This window comes from Gouania willdenowi, chromosome 5, assembly GCF_900634775.1.
Source record: "Gouania willdenowi chromosome 5, fGouWil2.1, whole genome shotgun sequence".
Taxonomy (NCBI): Eukaryota; Metazoa; Chordata; class Actinopteri; order Blenniiformes; family Gobiesocidae; genus Gouania; species Gouania willdenowi.
In genome coordinates, this window is record NC_041048.1 from 4,915,158 (window position 1) to 4,930,137 (window position 14,980).

General features: G+C 37.7%; 1 protein-coding gene across 6 annotated transcripts in view; it reads left to right on the forward strand.

Moving 5' to 3' along the window:
- Window positions 1–14,980, forward strand: part of LOC114463953 (plasma membrane calcium-transporting ATPase 1-like) — a 151,907-nt gene that overhangs the window by 103,708 nt on the left and 33,219 nt on the right. For all 6 annotated transcript variants that reach the window (XM_028447861.1, XM_028447855.1, XM_028447859.1 and 3 more), the window contains 5 exons: window positions 3,922–4,095; window positions 6,773–6,987; window positions 7,630–7,872; window positions 8,938–9,179; window positions 10,343–10,577. In XM_028447861.1, coding sequence (XP_028303662.1) covers window positions 3,922–4,095; window positions 6,773–6,987; window positions 7,630–7,872; window positions 8,938–9,179; window positions 10,343–10,577 — 1,109 coding nt within the window. The remainder of the gene's footprint in view (window positions 1–3,921; window positions 4,096–6,772; window positions 6,988–7,629; window positions 7,873–8,937; window positions 9,180–10,342; window positions 10,578–14,980) is intronic.

Genomic DNA, 14,980 nt, shown 5'->3' on the forward strand with positions numbered 1-14,980 from the left:
GAAATATCTCTTTTAAAAACTGTAATGGAAACGCAGCTATTGTTAGCATACATTTGCACATAAAACGAAATAATGCGCAGAAACATTTTTGTTCATTTCAAACTCATTCATCCTGATTTAACTGGAATTAAGGTTTGTTTGCTCTAAGCCACTGGTCAAACTCAAGGCCCGGGGGCCAAATCCGGCCCCTTAACACATCCAAATTGGCCCACAGGGGGAAGTAAAAATGGCTACCAAATAATTTAGTTGTGGATATCTCAGTAGGGTTGCAAAGGGGCGTAAAATCTCTGGAAAATTTCCACGGGAACTTAAGATCAAGAATTTTGGCAATATTCAAAAAATTTAAACTTTTCACCGAAATCATTTATTGAAATTAAGCAGAAATTTGGAGTAAATTTAAATTACTATATCATATCTAAACATAAATAATGGCATCTGTGAAAAAATAATACACTTAAAAATAAACATACAATTTCAACAGTTTTATTTGGAAACAGAACTTTACAATTATTCAATGAAACAACAATATTTGCACATTGAGTTCACAGTTTTCCCAATGCTTGTATAACATGATGGAAGTCATTTTTATTCTCAAATTGTTGAAAGAAACATAATGTTTCCAAAATCCTGTTCAATCCTCAAATTATTTGACACGATTTCCCTAAATTTAATGAATATAGTCACTACCTGTCACATAATGCTTAGATATTGTTGGTGCTTTATATACTACATACTTTTATATCATTTATATCTATATGGAAATGCAAAGTAGCACTCATGTTGAAATTGTTCGATTCCCAACCTCTGCGGTTCACTTGATCAAACTTATCAGGATTTGGCCCCTGAACTCAAATGAGTTCGACACCCTGCTTTAAGCGATTAACTTAGTTTTTACTAATCAGATTTATTCAAGCAACTGTTGTACCCATAGTAAGTGCTGTAGTGTAGTTTGATGTTTCACAATAAAAGCATAGGCATGCTTAAACTGCTGGTATATGCTGCTTTTATTGTGAAATATCAACCTGCAGCATTCATTCAGGTATGGATTTCCATGTTTAGACGTCACATGGTTTTACAGACGCTGCGCCGCGCTCTGTTGTGACGCGGCCTGACTGATACAATGCTAATGCTAATGCTGATGCAGATGCTGATGCCGTCACTGGGAGGAAGAGTTGCACCCTTACAGCATCAGTGCGCTGTTGTCTGTCCTGCTGGTGTATCCTGGGTTTCTTTTCTTTTTGCATCTCCTTTTTTCCTCACTGTTGCCTCCTCGCAGGTGTTGCTCAGGACATGATGTTGTCTTTGTTTTTAATTGTTCGACTCTTCTTCTTCTTCTTCTTCTTCTTCTTCTTCTTCTTCTTCTTTTTCTTCTTCTTTTTCTTTTTCTTTTTCTTCTTCTTCTTCTTTTTCTTTTTCTTTTTCTTTTTCTTTTTCTTCTTCTTCTTTTTCTTCTTCTTCTTTTTCTTCTTCTTTTCTTCTTCTTCTTCTTCTTCTTTTTCTTTTTCTTTTTCTTTTTCTTTTCTTCTTTTCTTTTTCTTTTTCTTTTTCTTTTTCTTCTTTTTCTTTTTCTTTTCTTTTTCTTTTTCTTTTTCTTCTTCTTTTTCTTCTTCTTTTCTTCTTCTTTTTCTTCTTCTTCTTCTTTTTCTTTTTCTTCTTCTTCTTCTTCTTCTTCTTCTTCTTCTTCTTCTTCTTCTGCTGATGCTGCTGCTGCTGTTCACTCTCTGACATATCCTGCAGCCTCCACCTCGTCCACTTTCTCTCTCTGTCGTGGTTTTGCATCACCGTTGTGTTTACTTGTTTTGGGGTGATCCTTTGAGTTCATCATCTATCTGTTTGACGACTAGTTTTTTTCTAATTTGATTTCCAAAAAGATATTTATGACCACACCCCCTTCCCACCCACCCTCCTCTCTGCTCGCCATGCGTTCTCCCATTGGTTCAGTGCTGCGCCTGTTTACAGTCCTGTGGTTGGTCAGTGGGTCTCAGTCCTGTTTGTGTCACTTGGTTCTATGTTGTGGCTTGTCTTCAGAGCGGACCATGTGCATAAAGCTGCATAGCTTCCTGGTTTGACTCACACTATACATCCTGATCCGTTATGTCATGTTCAAGTCACGTTTTTATGAAACGACTTCCCTTCAGGCGAAAATCTGTGCAGGGAGCTTCTTATTACCAGGCTGATTAAATTCAGAGTGAGGCGGTGGCTGTAACCATGGGGATGGAGTAAAACAACAACATTAATACATATTAAAGAGGGCTTTGCCTTGTTATTCCAACCTTTAAAGTTCCTACCGAAAGGCATGACGGTAATATATATGTATATATTTTTTTAAATCTATTTCTAGACATTTCAGGCAACCCCACATGGGGTCACGACCCCAAGGTTGAATAGCCCTTCTTCAAGCTTAAGGATAATTTATCATTATTATTATTATTGTTTTTTTGTTCTTTTTCTTTTCACCAATTATTAAGTAAAATTCTTTGTACTGTTTTTAAACTGTACCTGGCAAATAAAAACCATTCTGATTCTAATAAGTTTTGTGTATTGAAGCTTCGCCTTCTGCAGTGACTCTACACCAGTTAAAACGATCACCAGTTAAATCAGAATGCAAGTTTGTTATAATCACTTTTCATACTAAGCGTTTTTTTTTTCTTCTCTTTTGTCAAGTTTTAACCTCAGAAATTATATTAATTAGCCTGAGATTAATCTTGGACGTCATCCAGAAATGTAACCTGCTTTATACCTATGATCTGTCACTATTGTTGGTTTCAGATGTGGAACTTTATGAGCAGTAGTTGCTCTCCTACAAGGCGGAGTCAAGGGATTCAAACCTCTCTCAGGTCACGACAACATTGTTTCAGCACTGGAGAGGAATCGTCAGATTTTTTTAGATGCCAAAACTATCCTGACTTCAGTCGTTGTTGTTAGCTCCATCTTTTAGAAGGACAAATGGCACATCAAAGCCGAGGTGCATCAGATCGCTGTAGGCCTGTTGTTTCCATTCATCACCTGCTCACAGCACTTTGCTATGGAAATCTGACATGCGTATGTGGAGCTGCCGCAGCTCAATTCTCTGTAGGAATTAATCAAAAGGATCAAAAAAGCTGTGCGTAGTTACAGTACGACTGCACGTCCAAGATCACAGCTGATGTAGTTCAATGCAAATACGTGATTTGTTTATGCAAATGAGGTGCCGGATGTAAAAGTAGACGCTGACAGACTTTAAACTCCAGCTCTGTGTGTGTGTGTGTGTGTGTGTGTGTGTGTGTGTGTGTGTGTGTGTGTGTGTGTGTGTGTGTGTGTGTGTGTGTGTGTGTGTGTGTGTGTGTGTGTGTGTGTGTGTGTGTGTGTGTGTGTGTGTGTGTGTGTGTGTGTGTGTGTGTGTGTGTGTGTGTGTGTTAAGCCTTTCTGTGTCATATCTGCTGTCGTTCTGTCTGCTGCTGTCGGGCTCGTCTGTGAGACTCCCAGAATGCTGCCTGGTTCTGTCTCCATGAGCGCGCTCTGAAAAAGTCTGAAAAATAATGAAAACATTGTTCTTTGCATTCAGCCAAAGGGTCACCACCGAAATGACTGAGAGTCGGAGGTGTTTGTGTGATCTCTCAGACAAACTCGTCTGTTCATTTTCAGCTGTCTGCTTTGACTGGATGTGTAATGCTCTATCTGCCTTTCTCCCTTCATCCCCAAACCACTCCTGAACCCTGCTTCTTCCACCTCTTTTTGGTTTTGTTATTCATCAAACTACTTCCTTTTCTCCTTCTTTTTTTACACTCTTGTCCATTTTTTGATCGTCTTACTGTTTTTTCTTAATGTAACATTGCCTCCATTGTCACGTTTTCTCTTAATTCGCCCACCCAACCCTTAAAACCTGCCTCCTACTCCACCTCCTCCTATTTTTTACCCCCCGACCCATCCTCTTACAACCAGCCAAGACCCAGGACGGCATCGCCCTGGAGATCCAGCCCCTGAAGAGCGAGGAGGCCGTGGAGCCGGAGGAGAAGGAGGAAGTGAAACCGGTGAAGAAGGTCAACGTCACCAAGAAGGAGAAGTCGGTGCTGCAGGGAAAGCTGACCAGGCTGGCTGTTCAGATCGGAAAAGCTGGTGAGTAAAGAAAACAGAACCAGAACCAGGGTGGGGTCAATTATAATTGTAATCACGTAATTGATTATTAATTACAGTCATGGTGCAATTATTATTGTAATTGTATTTTTAAAAATGTGAAAATTCTATAAAAATTGCCAAAAAACTGTTGAGTCATGTTATAGTTCTATTTACAGTTCTACACATATGTAGTTAATAATTATTAAAATATGTTGCATAACAAGCTTTCCCACATTTTAACATTAAAAAATTAATCTAGGGCTATGCTGACTTTCATTGACTAGGAATCCTAACAAGGTAACCAATAGATAGGAAAGAGAGCTCTTCTTCTCAGCTTCGCTGTCTACTACAAAACAGCAGAGTTGGAACTGTCGCCCTCTGTGGTCACAGATTTTTTTGTTTTTATTCTAACGCTAAACAAAATTGGGTTATATTAACTTCTTCAAATTTTCATGGTTTTTTCAGAGAAACCAAAAGCTGCACAAGTTGTCATTTTGACCTAAAAAGCTGCTAAATGTTTTAAAAAGCTGCTAAATGTTTTAAAAAGCTGCTAAATGATATAAAAATCAGGCTGAATGTTTCACTCCAATAGAAAACAATGGGATGTTTACAGGCAGTGGGGCCTTGTGACATCATCAATCACGTGATTTCAAGATGGAGGAACACTGGCTCTAAAAGTGTAAAGTAGTCCTATTTTTAAAAGGCAATTAAATAATATGGTGCAAAACAATGTGTTTTGTTAGGTATTGATCTTCTAATAAGTTCATTTCAAAGATTTTAGGCCAAATTCGTAAAAACAGTGGAGTCAATAACAGTCAAAAATGTGTATGAATATATTGTAGGAATGGGTATGGGATGGATGCTTTAATCTGTGCTCATGATTCCATGATTGCAGCATGACTTTTATCACAATTTGTTTTTTTTTTCTCTCCCCAAAATATTCTCATAAAATTCCTGCAGTAATTGTTTGAGAAAATTGGCTGCAGCTTTAATACTTTTTTTTTTTTTTTCAAAGTGGAGCTAATTGTGTTGTTGTGTTATTTGGGATAAAAGTGTGCAGAAACACATGGAGGAATCAGTGTGTGTGTGTGTCTGTGTGTGTGTGTGTGTGTGTGTGTGTGGGGATGTTTTTGATGTTGAGGGTCAAAATGCACTCAGTTTTATTGGGAACAGGATCCATCTCAGAATTAAAGGTATTTTCTGAGTCATTTCAATTGACCTTAATACACAGCTGGGCCCAAAACCTGCTTCAGTAACGGCACTGGCCTTCATTACGGCACCAGAATAGAAAATGGGCCATGACACAGTGACTGGTTACGACAAAAAGAACATTTTGTCTCTCATTTTGTTCTTGCCTTCCTTTAATTGAATGTGTGTTCACGCCTCCTGCTGTTACTTTCTCTGTGTGTGTGTGTGTGCCCTCAGTCACCAATGGTTTACATGATTATCTGCTATTTAGGGCGTTGGACTGTAAACATCCCTTCTATCAGCCTTGTTCACTGGGAAGCTGCTTTCTGATTATGTTCGTGACTTCCTGTGTAAATAAAACAATGAGTAAATAGGATCTTGGGTTAAATGGCTCTTTCTTTATTGCAGTCAATGCAGTCAGTCTCAGCATTATTGTTTTATTTATGAACAGTCTCATTTAGAAAATAATGGAAGTTTTCAGGAGATTCTAGCTTTTATCATTAGTGTTAGCTTGTCTTTAAATTAAACTTTTTTTTTTTACCTCGTTATCTGATTAGAAATCATAATACAGGGCTTATTGTTGATCGTAGCTGATTAAATGTGGGTTTATGGGGAAAAAAAAAAACACTTTTTCTGACTGCTAGTGGCAGATGCGTTAAATACAACTTTAGGTAATTGTCTCAGAGTCTGTTTAATACTAGATAGAGGAACAAACAACAGAATAGATCTTGCAACAGAAATGAATTGAAATGTTAAATTAGAAAATAATGCTTTATAATGAACTGAAAGGGGTTGAATGGAACAATAAACCATGTATGATTATAAACTGATTTAAAAGCAGAGAAGAGATAGCATTTATATTCAATTGTAAAACAAAATTAAGTAAGAATCTTATAAAAGCAAATAGAAGTGAATACATAACTTTGAAAATGTAAACCTTGTTGTAAAATAATGTGGAACGATAACTTTTTGTCGTGAAAGGATCGTTGTCAAAGTTTTTTGGAGCTGAATTATGAATGAATGACTGTTTCGTGTGTTGGAGAAGTTTTTTATTTTAAATTTTTTTTGTTTATTTGACAGGAACAATGTACATTCATCATCAGAGTTAGCCTAATGGCTCGTTTTCATCTGTTGTCCCTGGACAGCTGTTAAAAGTCAGCCTTTAAAACAAAATCTATCAACATTCGTATAATGAAAAATGTCACACATTCTAAAAAGGCTTAAAAACATTCATAAAACTGTGTAATTCACCTTCCTAAAAATGTATTAAGTCAGTTTCATGAAATTGTTCAATACATATTTTAAATTGAAATAGAAAATAAACTACAATGCAAGAAAACTCCTGACTATCAGGGCTGATAGTTGCACATATATTTACTCAAAAAACATTTTCTTAGCTGGGTTTTAAACGAATGATTTATATAATGCATGTTGCTGTCTCTGCAGGGCTTGATGAACTAACACAGTCACTGTTGTTGATTCTCACCAGGTCTGATCATGTCTGCCGTCACCGTCATCATCCTCATCCTCTACTTTGTCATTCACACGTTCGGCATCCAGGGCCGCTCATGGTTGGCCGTGTGCACGCCCATTTACATCCAGTACTTTGTCAAGTTCTTCATCATTGGCGTGACGGTGCTGGTGGTGGCCGTCCCCGAGGGCCTCCCTCTGGCCGTCACCATCTCTCTGGCTTACTCTGTCAAGGTAACCATGTAACACAGCGGTGTTCAACTCGTATAGGTTCAGGGACCAAATACCAAAATTGAGAGTACTTAAACTAATTTCAGATTAAAAATGACTACTAATCAGGGGTGGACTGGCTATCGATCTGAACTGGGCCAGGCCGGTCTGCTACTTTTTTTTTTGGGTGAGGGGTTTTGAGCCAGTGGAGACAGACATTGAAACAGGTGGCAAAAATATGGCAAGAAAAGTGTGCAAAATGACTAAAATGAGCCAAAAGCAGTCAAGAGTGGCCAAAAAATGACGTGGAACCAGGTGGTATGTAATGGCAAAGGGTAGCAAAGTGTGGCAAACAACAGTGAAAAAGGGACTGGTCTGGATAGAAAATGCCAGGACTGAATTTTTGTTCCAGTCCACCCCTGCTGTCAATGAATTGAATTTGTGTATTTGCAGGGAGTGAGATATCTAAAACTGAATTAATTGGTGATTTACACAATGACTCATGTTTTTACTGTCATTTTCACTTTCTCCTGCGGGCCGAATTGGGAGCTTTAAAGGGCGCCTGGGCCTTGAGTTTGACACGTGATGTAATGGGTCGAATACTAATACAATGGGAATCCTCTCTGTATCAACACAGTCCTGTTGTTCTTGTCCTTCCTTGAATAGAAAATGATGAAGGACAATAACTTGGTGCGTCACCTTGACGCCTGTGAAACGATGGGCAACGCCACGGCCATCTGCTCAGACAAAACGGGCACCCTGACCATGAACCGGATGACCGTGGTGCAGGCATTCGTTGGAGACACGCACCACAAAACCATCCCAGAGCCTGACGCCATCAAACAGGAGACGCTGGAAATTTTGGTCAACAGCATCTCCATCAACTCTGCGTACACAACCAAGATCCTGGTGAGACATTACTGTTGGAATTCACTTAGAACGCTGAGGTCAGAAATATTCATTAGCTTCAGCTTTTAGCAGTTTCACTTTTCAATCAGCGTCTCAGGGATTGATGACATTATTAATATCAATATCAGCATTTAGAAAAATTTACCAGTTGGAGCAATTACAACAGGAAGTAACAAAGTCTTTTGTCATTTTTGTATATTTCTGTTGGGTGTTTTGTATTTCTTGGTTTTTGTCGATTGTTTCCAAACATTTTTTTTTTTACAAAAACATGTATCTTTGGCCTATTGTTTACTATTATCAACAAATGTACTGCAGTTTCATTAGTTTCAGTGCCTTTGTAGCCTTCCCTATTGAGAATTGGCTTTATACTTGATGTAAATCTCTGGGGTGATTTCTGTATTTATATCATGATTTATTGTCACTCGGTGTCATATATGTCCAAAATTTCACATCAACTATAACCACTAAGGGTCCTACTTGAAAATTGTAGGTCATGTAGGTCATGTAGAAGCTTTGAAAAATGTTTTTTGTTTTGGGTATGTGATTTTCTAGGGGTTTAACAAGCTGCAGTCACTGCATGCAAGCATTTGGACTGAAATACATCATCAAGTAACCATTTCCCTGATTGAATATAAGACTTTGTCTCGTTCTCTGAGCTCAACAAACCTGGATGTTTTAGGTAACTGGTAAATTATACATTTCACATCCAGTTTTCACTGGAGGCTTCACACGAGCAGCAGCAGCTTTGCATCTCCGTCAGGTCATATTCACGGTAATCACTGTTTGTGAAGCAGAAAAGTCCTCACATTTTGATATGTGTGATCTCACATAAGTACCCATAATATAAAATGCTAATTGTGCTGAGGAGTGAGTCGTCGGCTGCGTTAGTTTCTCCACTCCGTTATATTTTGGGTGGTTTTGTGTGATGGAGTTCACACTCATTAAAATTAAACACAGGTTGAAGTGCCACAGAAGAGACACTTTTGCTCCTGTCGGTTTCCAAAAGCATGAATACTTTAAAAGCCGATGTCTTTTCACATCCCGATCTTTGTGTCCCTTCGTCAGCCTCCAGAGAAAGAAGGTGGCCTACCTCGTCACGTGGGCAACAAGACGGAGTGCGCCCTGCTGGGCCTGGTGCTGGAGCTGAAGAGGGACTACCAGCCGGTGAGAGACGAGGTGCCCGAGGAGAAGTTCTACAAAGTTTACACCTTCAACTCCAGCCGCAAGTCCATGAGCACGGTGCTGAAGAACGCAGACGGAAGCTTCCGCATGTACAGCAAAGGAGCGTCGGAGATCGTCCTGAGGAAGTGAGAACAAAAAGCTATTGACGTGATACTAAATGTGTCCCTAGTTGTGTTCAAAATCGCATTCTAGGGTTTGGGTCAATTACATTTTTAAATTACAATTATGCTTTCAATCATCCATGTTAAATTACAATTCAATTACGTTTGCAGTCACCGACATTTTTCCCAATTACAATGAAATTACGATTATGTTTTTTTCAGTGTGTGGTTGTATTAAAACTTTTTTAATCAGGAAATAGTGTCGTCAATCAAGGAAACATTAGTTCTTACCGTCACTCTTCTGATTTTTAACCGTTTTTAATACAAGTTTTAAGTTTAGCACAAAATATTACGTAGATAAGTCCAGATTGTTCGCCAACTTTACAACCATCCAAAAAAGATTATCCTTCACCGCTGAATCTTCTCCTTCAAAATAAGGATAGAAAAGTTTTAACAAACTTTCCTGTATTGTTCTGGAATCCAACCCCAGTTTACTGACTTAATTTATTTTTAGCGTAAATGTTTTACTTAGAAAATAAAAATTCCTATCAATGAATCATAGTTACTTCTCTCTTTGTATCTTTATATCTTCCCATTTCTTTTATGACTTTAATTAGGTGAGCCAGATTTTCGCAGACCCTCCATTGTGCTACAGAAAAAACTTCCAGTTAACTTCAAAACAAGAGCCCTATTTACAAAAGCGTTTAAAAGACATATGGAAGAAAAGAAGAGATGGTTTTGTTTTGAAAAGACGATGTTTTATTTTTAGCTTGAAACCAATCCCAGGACGATTTTACATTCCGCTCACAATGCATCATGGGACTGTTGAGTATGAGTAGTATGCCCACCGTGCATACTTAGGAAAGGTCTCGATATAGTATACATCCGGGTATTTCACGCATACTCAATAATTGGTCACACTTTACTTGAACTTTTATACATCTATCATTAAGTGGCGTTTGCTAAATTTTGACACCTTTGGAGCCATGTTTGGTGGAGGGATCTAGTGGGGTTAGGGTCACGATGGGTTAAGGTAAAGAACAACACACATCTTTCCATACTATCTAATGTGAACGCACTACATACTCATTTTATGGTCAGTATTAGTATGAGTAGTACGTTAGTATGACATTTACAACACAGCCCCTGTGTGTTTGCCTAATGCTGCACTCATCGTCTCCTCCCAGATGCTCTCGTATCTTGGACGCCCAGGGCCAGCCCCGCGCCTTTAAAATCAAGGACCGCGATGAGATGGTGCGTAAGGTCATCGAGCCCATGGCGTGCGAGGGGCTGCGAACCATCTGTGTGGCCTACAGAGACTTCCCAGCTGGGGCTGAGCCGGACTGGGACAAGGAGAACGAGATCCTGAATGAGCTGACCTGCATCCTTGTGGTGGGAATCGAAGACCCCGTCAGACCTGAGGTACAGACAGTGTACACATTCACGAACACGGTTTCTTTTTATAAGAGCTTTCTGCTAAATTATGTTTTACTCATTTTATTCACTATTGGTTTTATTTTTGCTTCTATCTGTTGAATTGCTTCACAAATTGAAGTTTGTGGTGGTGTAGGATCACTCCAGAATGATTCATGTTGGAGAATTTCTGGTGCACTGGGGCATTGAAACAATATAAAATGTGGAGATTATGACAAACACTTGAACATACGTATCCGATTAAGTGAATCAGAGGTGGTGTTATGAATCTACTGGTGCCCCTCGTTCCTTGTGATCAGCTTCCATGTGTCGTTGGTAGTGCTAGGTATTAAAACATGTTTAGTTGGATACTACTCGGATCGTAGCACCGCAAAATAAAAGTGTGCAGCGTACTATATAATAAATGCTAGATTTATAAAAAACATTTAATTTACTTTTCATGGTGATATTGCACCTCACATGATGATTTTTTTTTTTTGAGAAAAAGTCACTGGATTAACGTATTTATATTAATATTGTTGAACCGAGCGGGCTGAATTTTGGTAGGTATAATCTATGGATGTGTACGCATCGACACTCGATTTTTGATTTGGGGCCTGGGGGCCCACCCCCCATTTCCCGTCATTTCCAAATTTATGGGAACATAATCGTGTGATATATCGTTTCAAAGGTAATTCAACGTAGAATACGATTATGCCTTGCATAATTCGCACCCCTCTTTTTTCGCTCATTTATTTGTGAGTTAAATATTGTGACAGTTGGTATTACTGAATCATTGACACATACCAATATATGAATGGGGCCCATTACTCCGTATGTGCCACGGGGGCGCCAGGGGGCCCCATTTTTCAAATGACGACTCCTCCTTTAATGCTCGTTGAATCGGGCTGTAATTTGACATGGATATTCTATGAGAGGATGTCAAGAGCCTCTTGGAGACCTTTTTGAGGGGGCGGCCATAGTTCATCAGAACTTTTTCCTTCAGATTGTTCTTTATCAGGAAGTCCTGTGTTACATAAATATGTGATGACATCAAACTGAGCCAGATGTGGCAGCTGTGCTTAAATGTGATTGATTCCCTTGATTTCAATTAATGTCAAAGTCTATCACAGTCAAGTATATCAAATGAGTTTTTTAGGGTCCAGTGCTTGTAAAGTCACATTATATTAAATATGTCATAAACAGGACACAAAAAGTAACAATGAGCATCTAGGGTCAGTGGTTTTCAGCTTTTTGTCATTGTGTCGCCCTTTAGCCTCATTTGACCCAAAATGATAAGCTGTATCTTATTTAAAAAATAATTTGTTGAATAACGTTTCCAACCGTTTAATGCAGCACTGGTATTGGAAACAATGGAAACGATGGTATCGACCTTTATTTTGACAGCTGAGACGTGATTTCCTGTGTAGATGTGATGGACAGATTGACAGATGATGTGAGAAAGTTCTGCCTTTGATTGATGACGTTTGCACATACTGTACGTTACTGTGAGTGAGAGCAGGAAGAGGAAGTGACCTGAGAGTGAGACAGTAGAAAAGGTCAAAGGTCAAAGGTGAGACTAATAACCAATATCGATGCCAATAATTCTTCACTTACTTCACCTGATTAATTAGTTTCTGTAGCGGGTTAGGGTTAATGCAGGGTTCTAGAGCAGTGGTTCTCAAACAGGGGTACAGGATCACATTGCAGAGGGTATTCGATTGGCCAAAGTATGTGTCCCGGATGTGTACTCATCCGATGCTAACGGCTATGCTAACGGCAGTTCGGCATGACAAGATCGCTGCTTCCAACTGTGCGTCTGAAACGTGTCCTTTTTGCTTTAGCTGGTGTGGAGCACAGAACCTCCTCACAGACATTTCAGAGGATTTAGAGACTCTAAGTGTTGCAGAGCTAAAGATATCTCGGATTGTGTAACGCTTCACTTCCAGGTCACGTACTTTGGCAAATCGGTAATAGAGAAAACAAATAAAGGTGTTCGCTTTCCGTTTTTCGTTTTCTGTACCAAAGCAAAAGACCTTGGATCTGAAAAACAAAGCGTTTTCCGTTTTTTTCATTTTGGTTTTGGAAACAAACCAAATCGTTTTTCATATTTTTGTTACATAATGAAAAACGAATGATACACGGATTCTGCTGCAGTGGTTAAATGAAGCCTGTGATGAGGCTCAGAGATCATCAGTGCTCTTACTGCTTTAATGTCAGCACACAAACAATGGAAATGAACCAGTGGAGAGCAACAGCAGTAGATGATCTGCTCCGTCATTATCTGCATCACCTGTGACGGACACAGGAACAGACGAGCTACAGACACACAGCTGTATTTAATCTACTCATAAATGTTTATACACGTACTGTAACTCAACTCTAGTTTAATGCATTATTACAGAAAAACATCCAAGATACAGAATGTTGTCTTTGCTTTTTCCTCTTCACTCTTCTGGGCTTTGTTTCCTGCCACTTATTAAACGTGCATTTATTATTTCCTAATAAAGTAATAGTATAAAGGGAAATCACAATTGGTAAAAAGTGCAGATTTATTTGTTTATAGAATAATCAGATGTAAACAAAGTCAGTGTGGTACTTAATGTAAATACTCTTGAAAAATAAAATACCTTTTTTTCCAGGTAATGTAAATGGGCGGTACTTGATCTTAAATGAGCCAATCAGAGGTAATCTCTGTCTGGGAGGTTCAAATAAATACCAGTCACAGATATTAGGAAATATGAACTCTACAGTAAAAATGAACAACTTTTATTATAGCAGGGGCCACAAAAATGTTCATGAATAATAATCATGACCAATCTGAGCATTATTACAGGTGAGAACGAAGAACTTTGTGTGTTTTGTTGTTGTTTTCTGTCATTTTTGGTGTCATTTAGCGTATTTTGTTGTTTTGTATAATTTCTGTTTTTCTAATTTGTGTGTTTTTAGAGTAGTTTTGTGTTTTTTGTTGTCTTTTTTTGTACATTTGTTTGGTATGTTTTTTGTTGTTGTTTTGTATGTTATTCAGTTGTTTATTTGTAGTAGTCTAGCTTGTTTTCAGAGTAGTTTTGTTTTTCCTTTTTGTGTATTTTTGTGTAATTTTTTTGTATGTTTTTATCTTATTCTGTGTAACTTTATTTTGTGTATTCTAGTTATGTCCAGAGTCAATCATAGATTATATTTCATTCAGTTTACTACAGAAATGACACTGTGCATTTAAAAAAAAAATTCATAATAAACATTATTCTAAAATCCTATTTAGAAAGTATTTACAGAATAACCAACTTGAATTACATTTAAAAAAAAAAAAACAAACCCTAAATGATTGTTGACATTTTTAATGGTATTCACTTTTTGCCAAAGGTAACTATTCCCTGAGCAACTGAAAACAGAACGACGACCCACTTTCAGGTGTTGAACCATGAGTTGAGAACCTCAGCCTTGTAGAATATTCGTCTTGCTGTTCATCCAAGGCTTAAACTTTAGGCACCGCTGCTCCACTCTTTGATTTTCATCTCCAACGTACGTCATTTACTTAGTGAAGCCGTTTCAACGACTAACAGAACAATTAAAGCGTTCTTTTCCTCTGTCTGAGTCACAGTAAATAAAAACCAGGCACCATGTGGGAACCATCAAGTCGATACGAAACAGAAGGCAAAAACATGTCAAGGGCAAAATGAAAGTGAAACAGATATTTTCCTTTAAAACCAGTGCTTTTCTAACTGGGAACAAGTGTTTCAGCTGGAATCAATGTTAGATGTAAAAAAGAAAAATGTTGTTTCCAGAAGGTTTCAATTGTTTCCTCAAGTATTTCTCCATCTCACATACAGTACATAATCTTTTTACTATTAGTCACTTCATACCAGGGTTGGAGTCAATTATAATTAGAATTGTGTCGTTGATAATGAATTACAATTATGACGTAATTGCAATTGTAATCATAACTGAAAAAAATATGTTTCTCTTTTAATCGTAATTGATTTGTAATTTAGTTCAGATAATTGACTTTGTAAATGTAATTGTCATGGAAGTTCTATAGAAACTGTCAATTACAATTTAATTATTATTATTTTCTCTATTTAAAAAAAAATGAAAAAATAAATAAATTAATAAAGAATATTACTATTTAATTGAACACAAAACTGGGGAACAATGGTACAGTTCTATGGCTTGTATACGTAGTTAACAAATATTGTGTAGCTATTTAATTAAACTAAATTACACATTTTTATGCTGTTTTAGAATGTGACATTTTTTATTTTACAAATGTTGGTAGATTTTGTTTTTAGGGTGACTTTTAGCAGATGAAAAATAGCCATTAGGCTTACTCTGATACATTTACTGTAATGTTGATTAATTTAATGTACATTGTCCCTGTCAAATAAACAAAAATATAAAAAATAATTCAAATT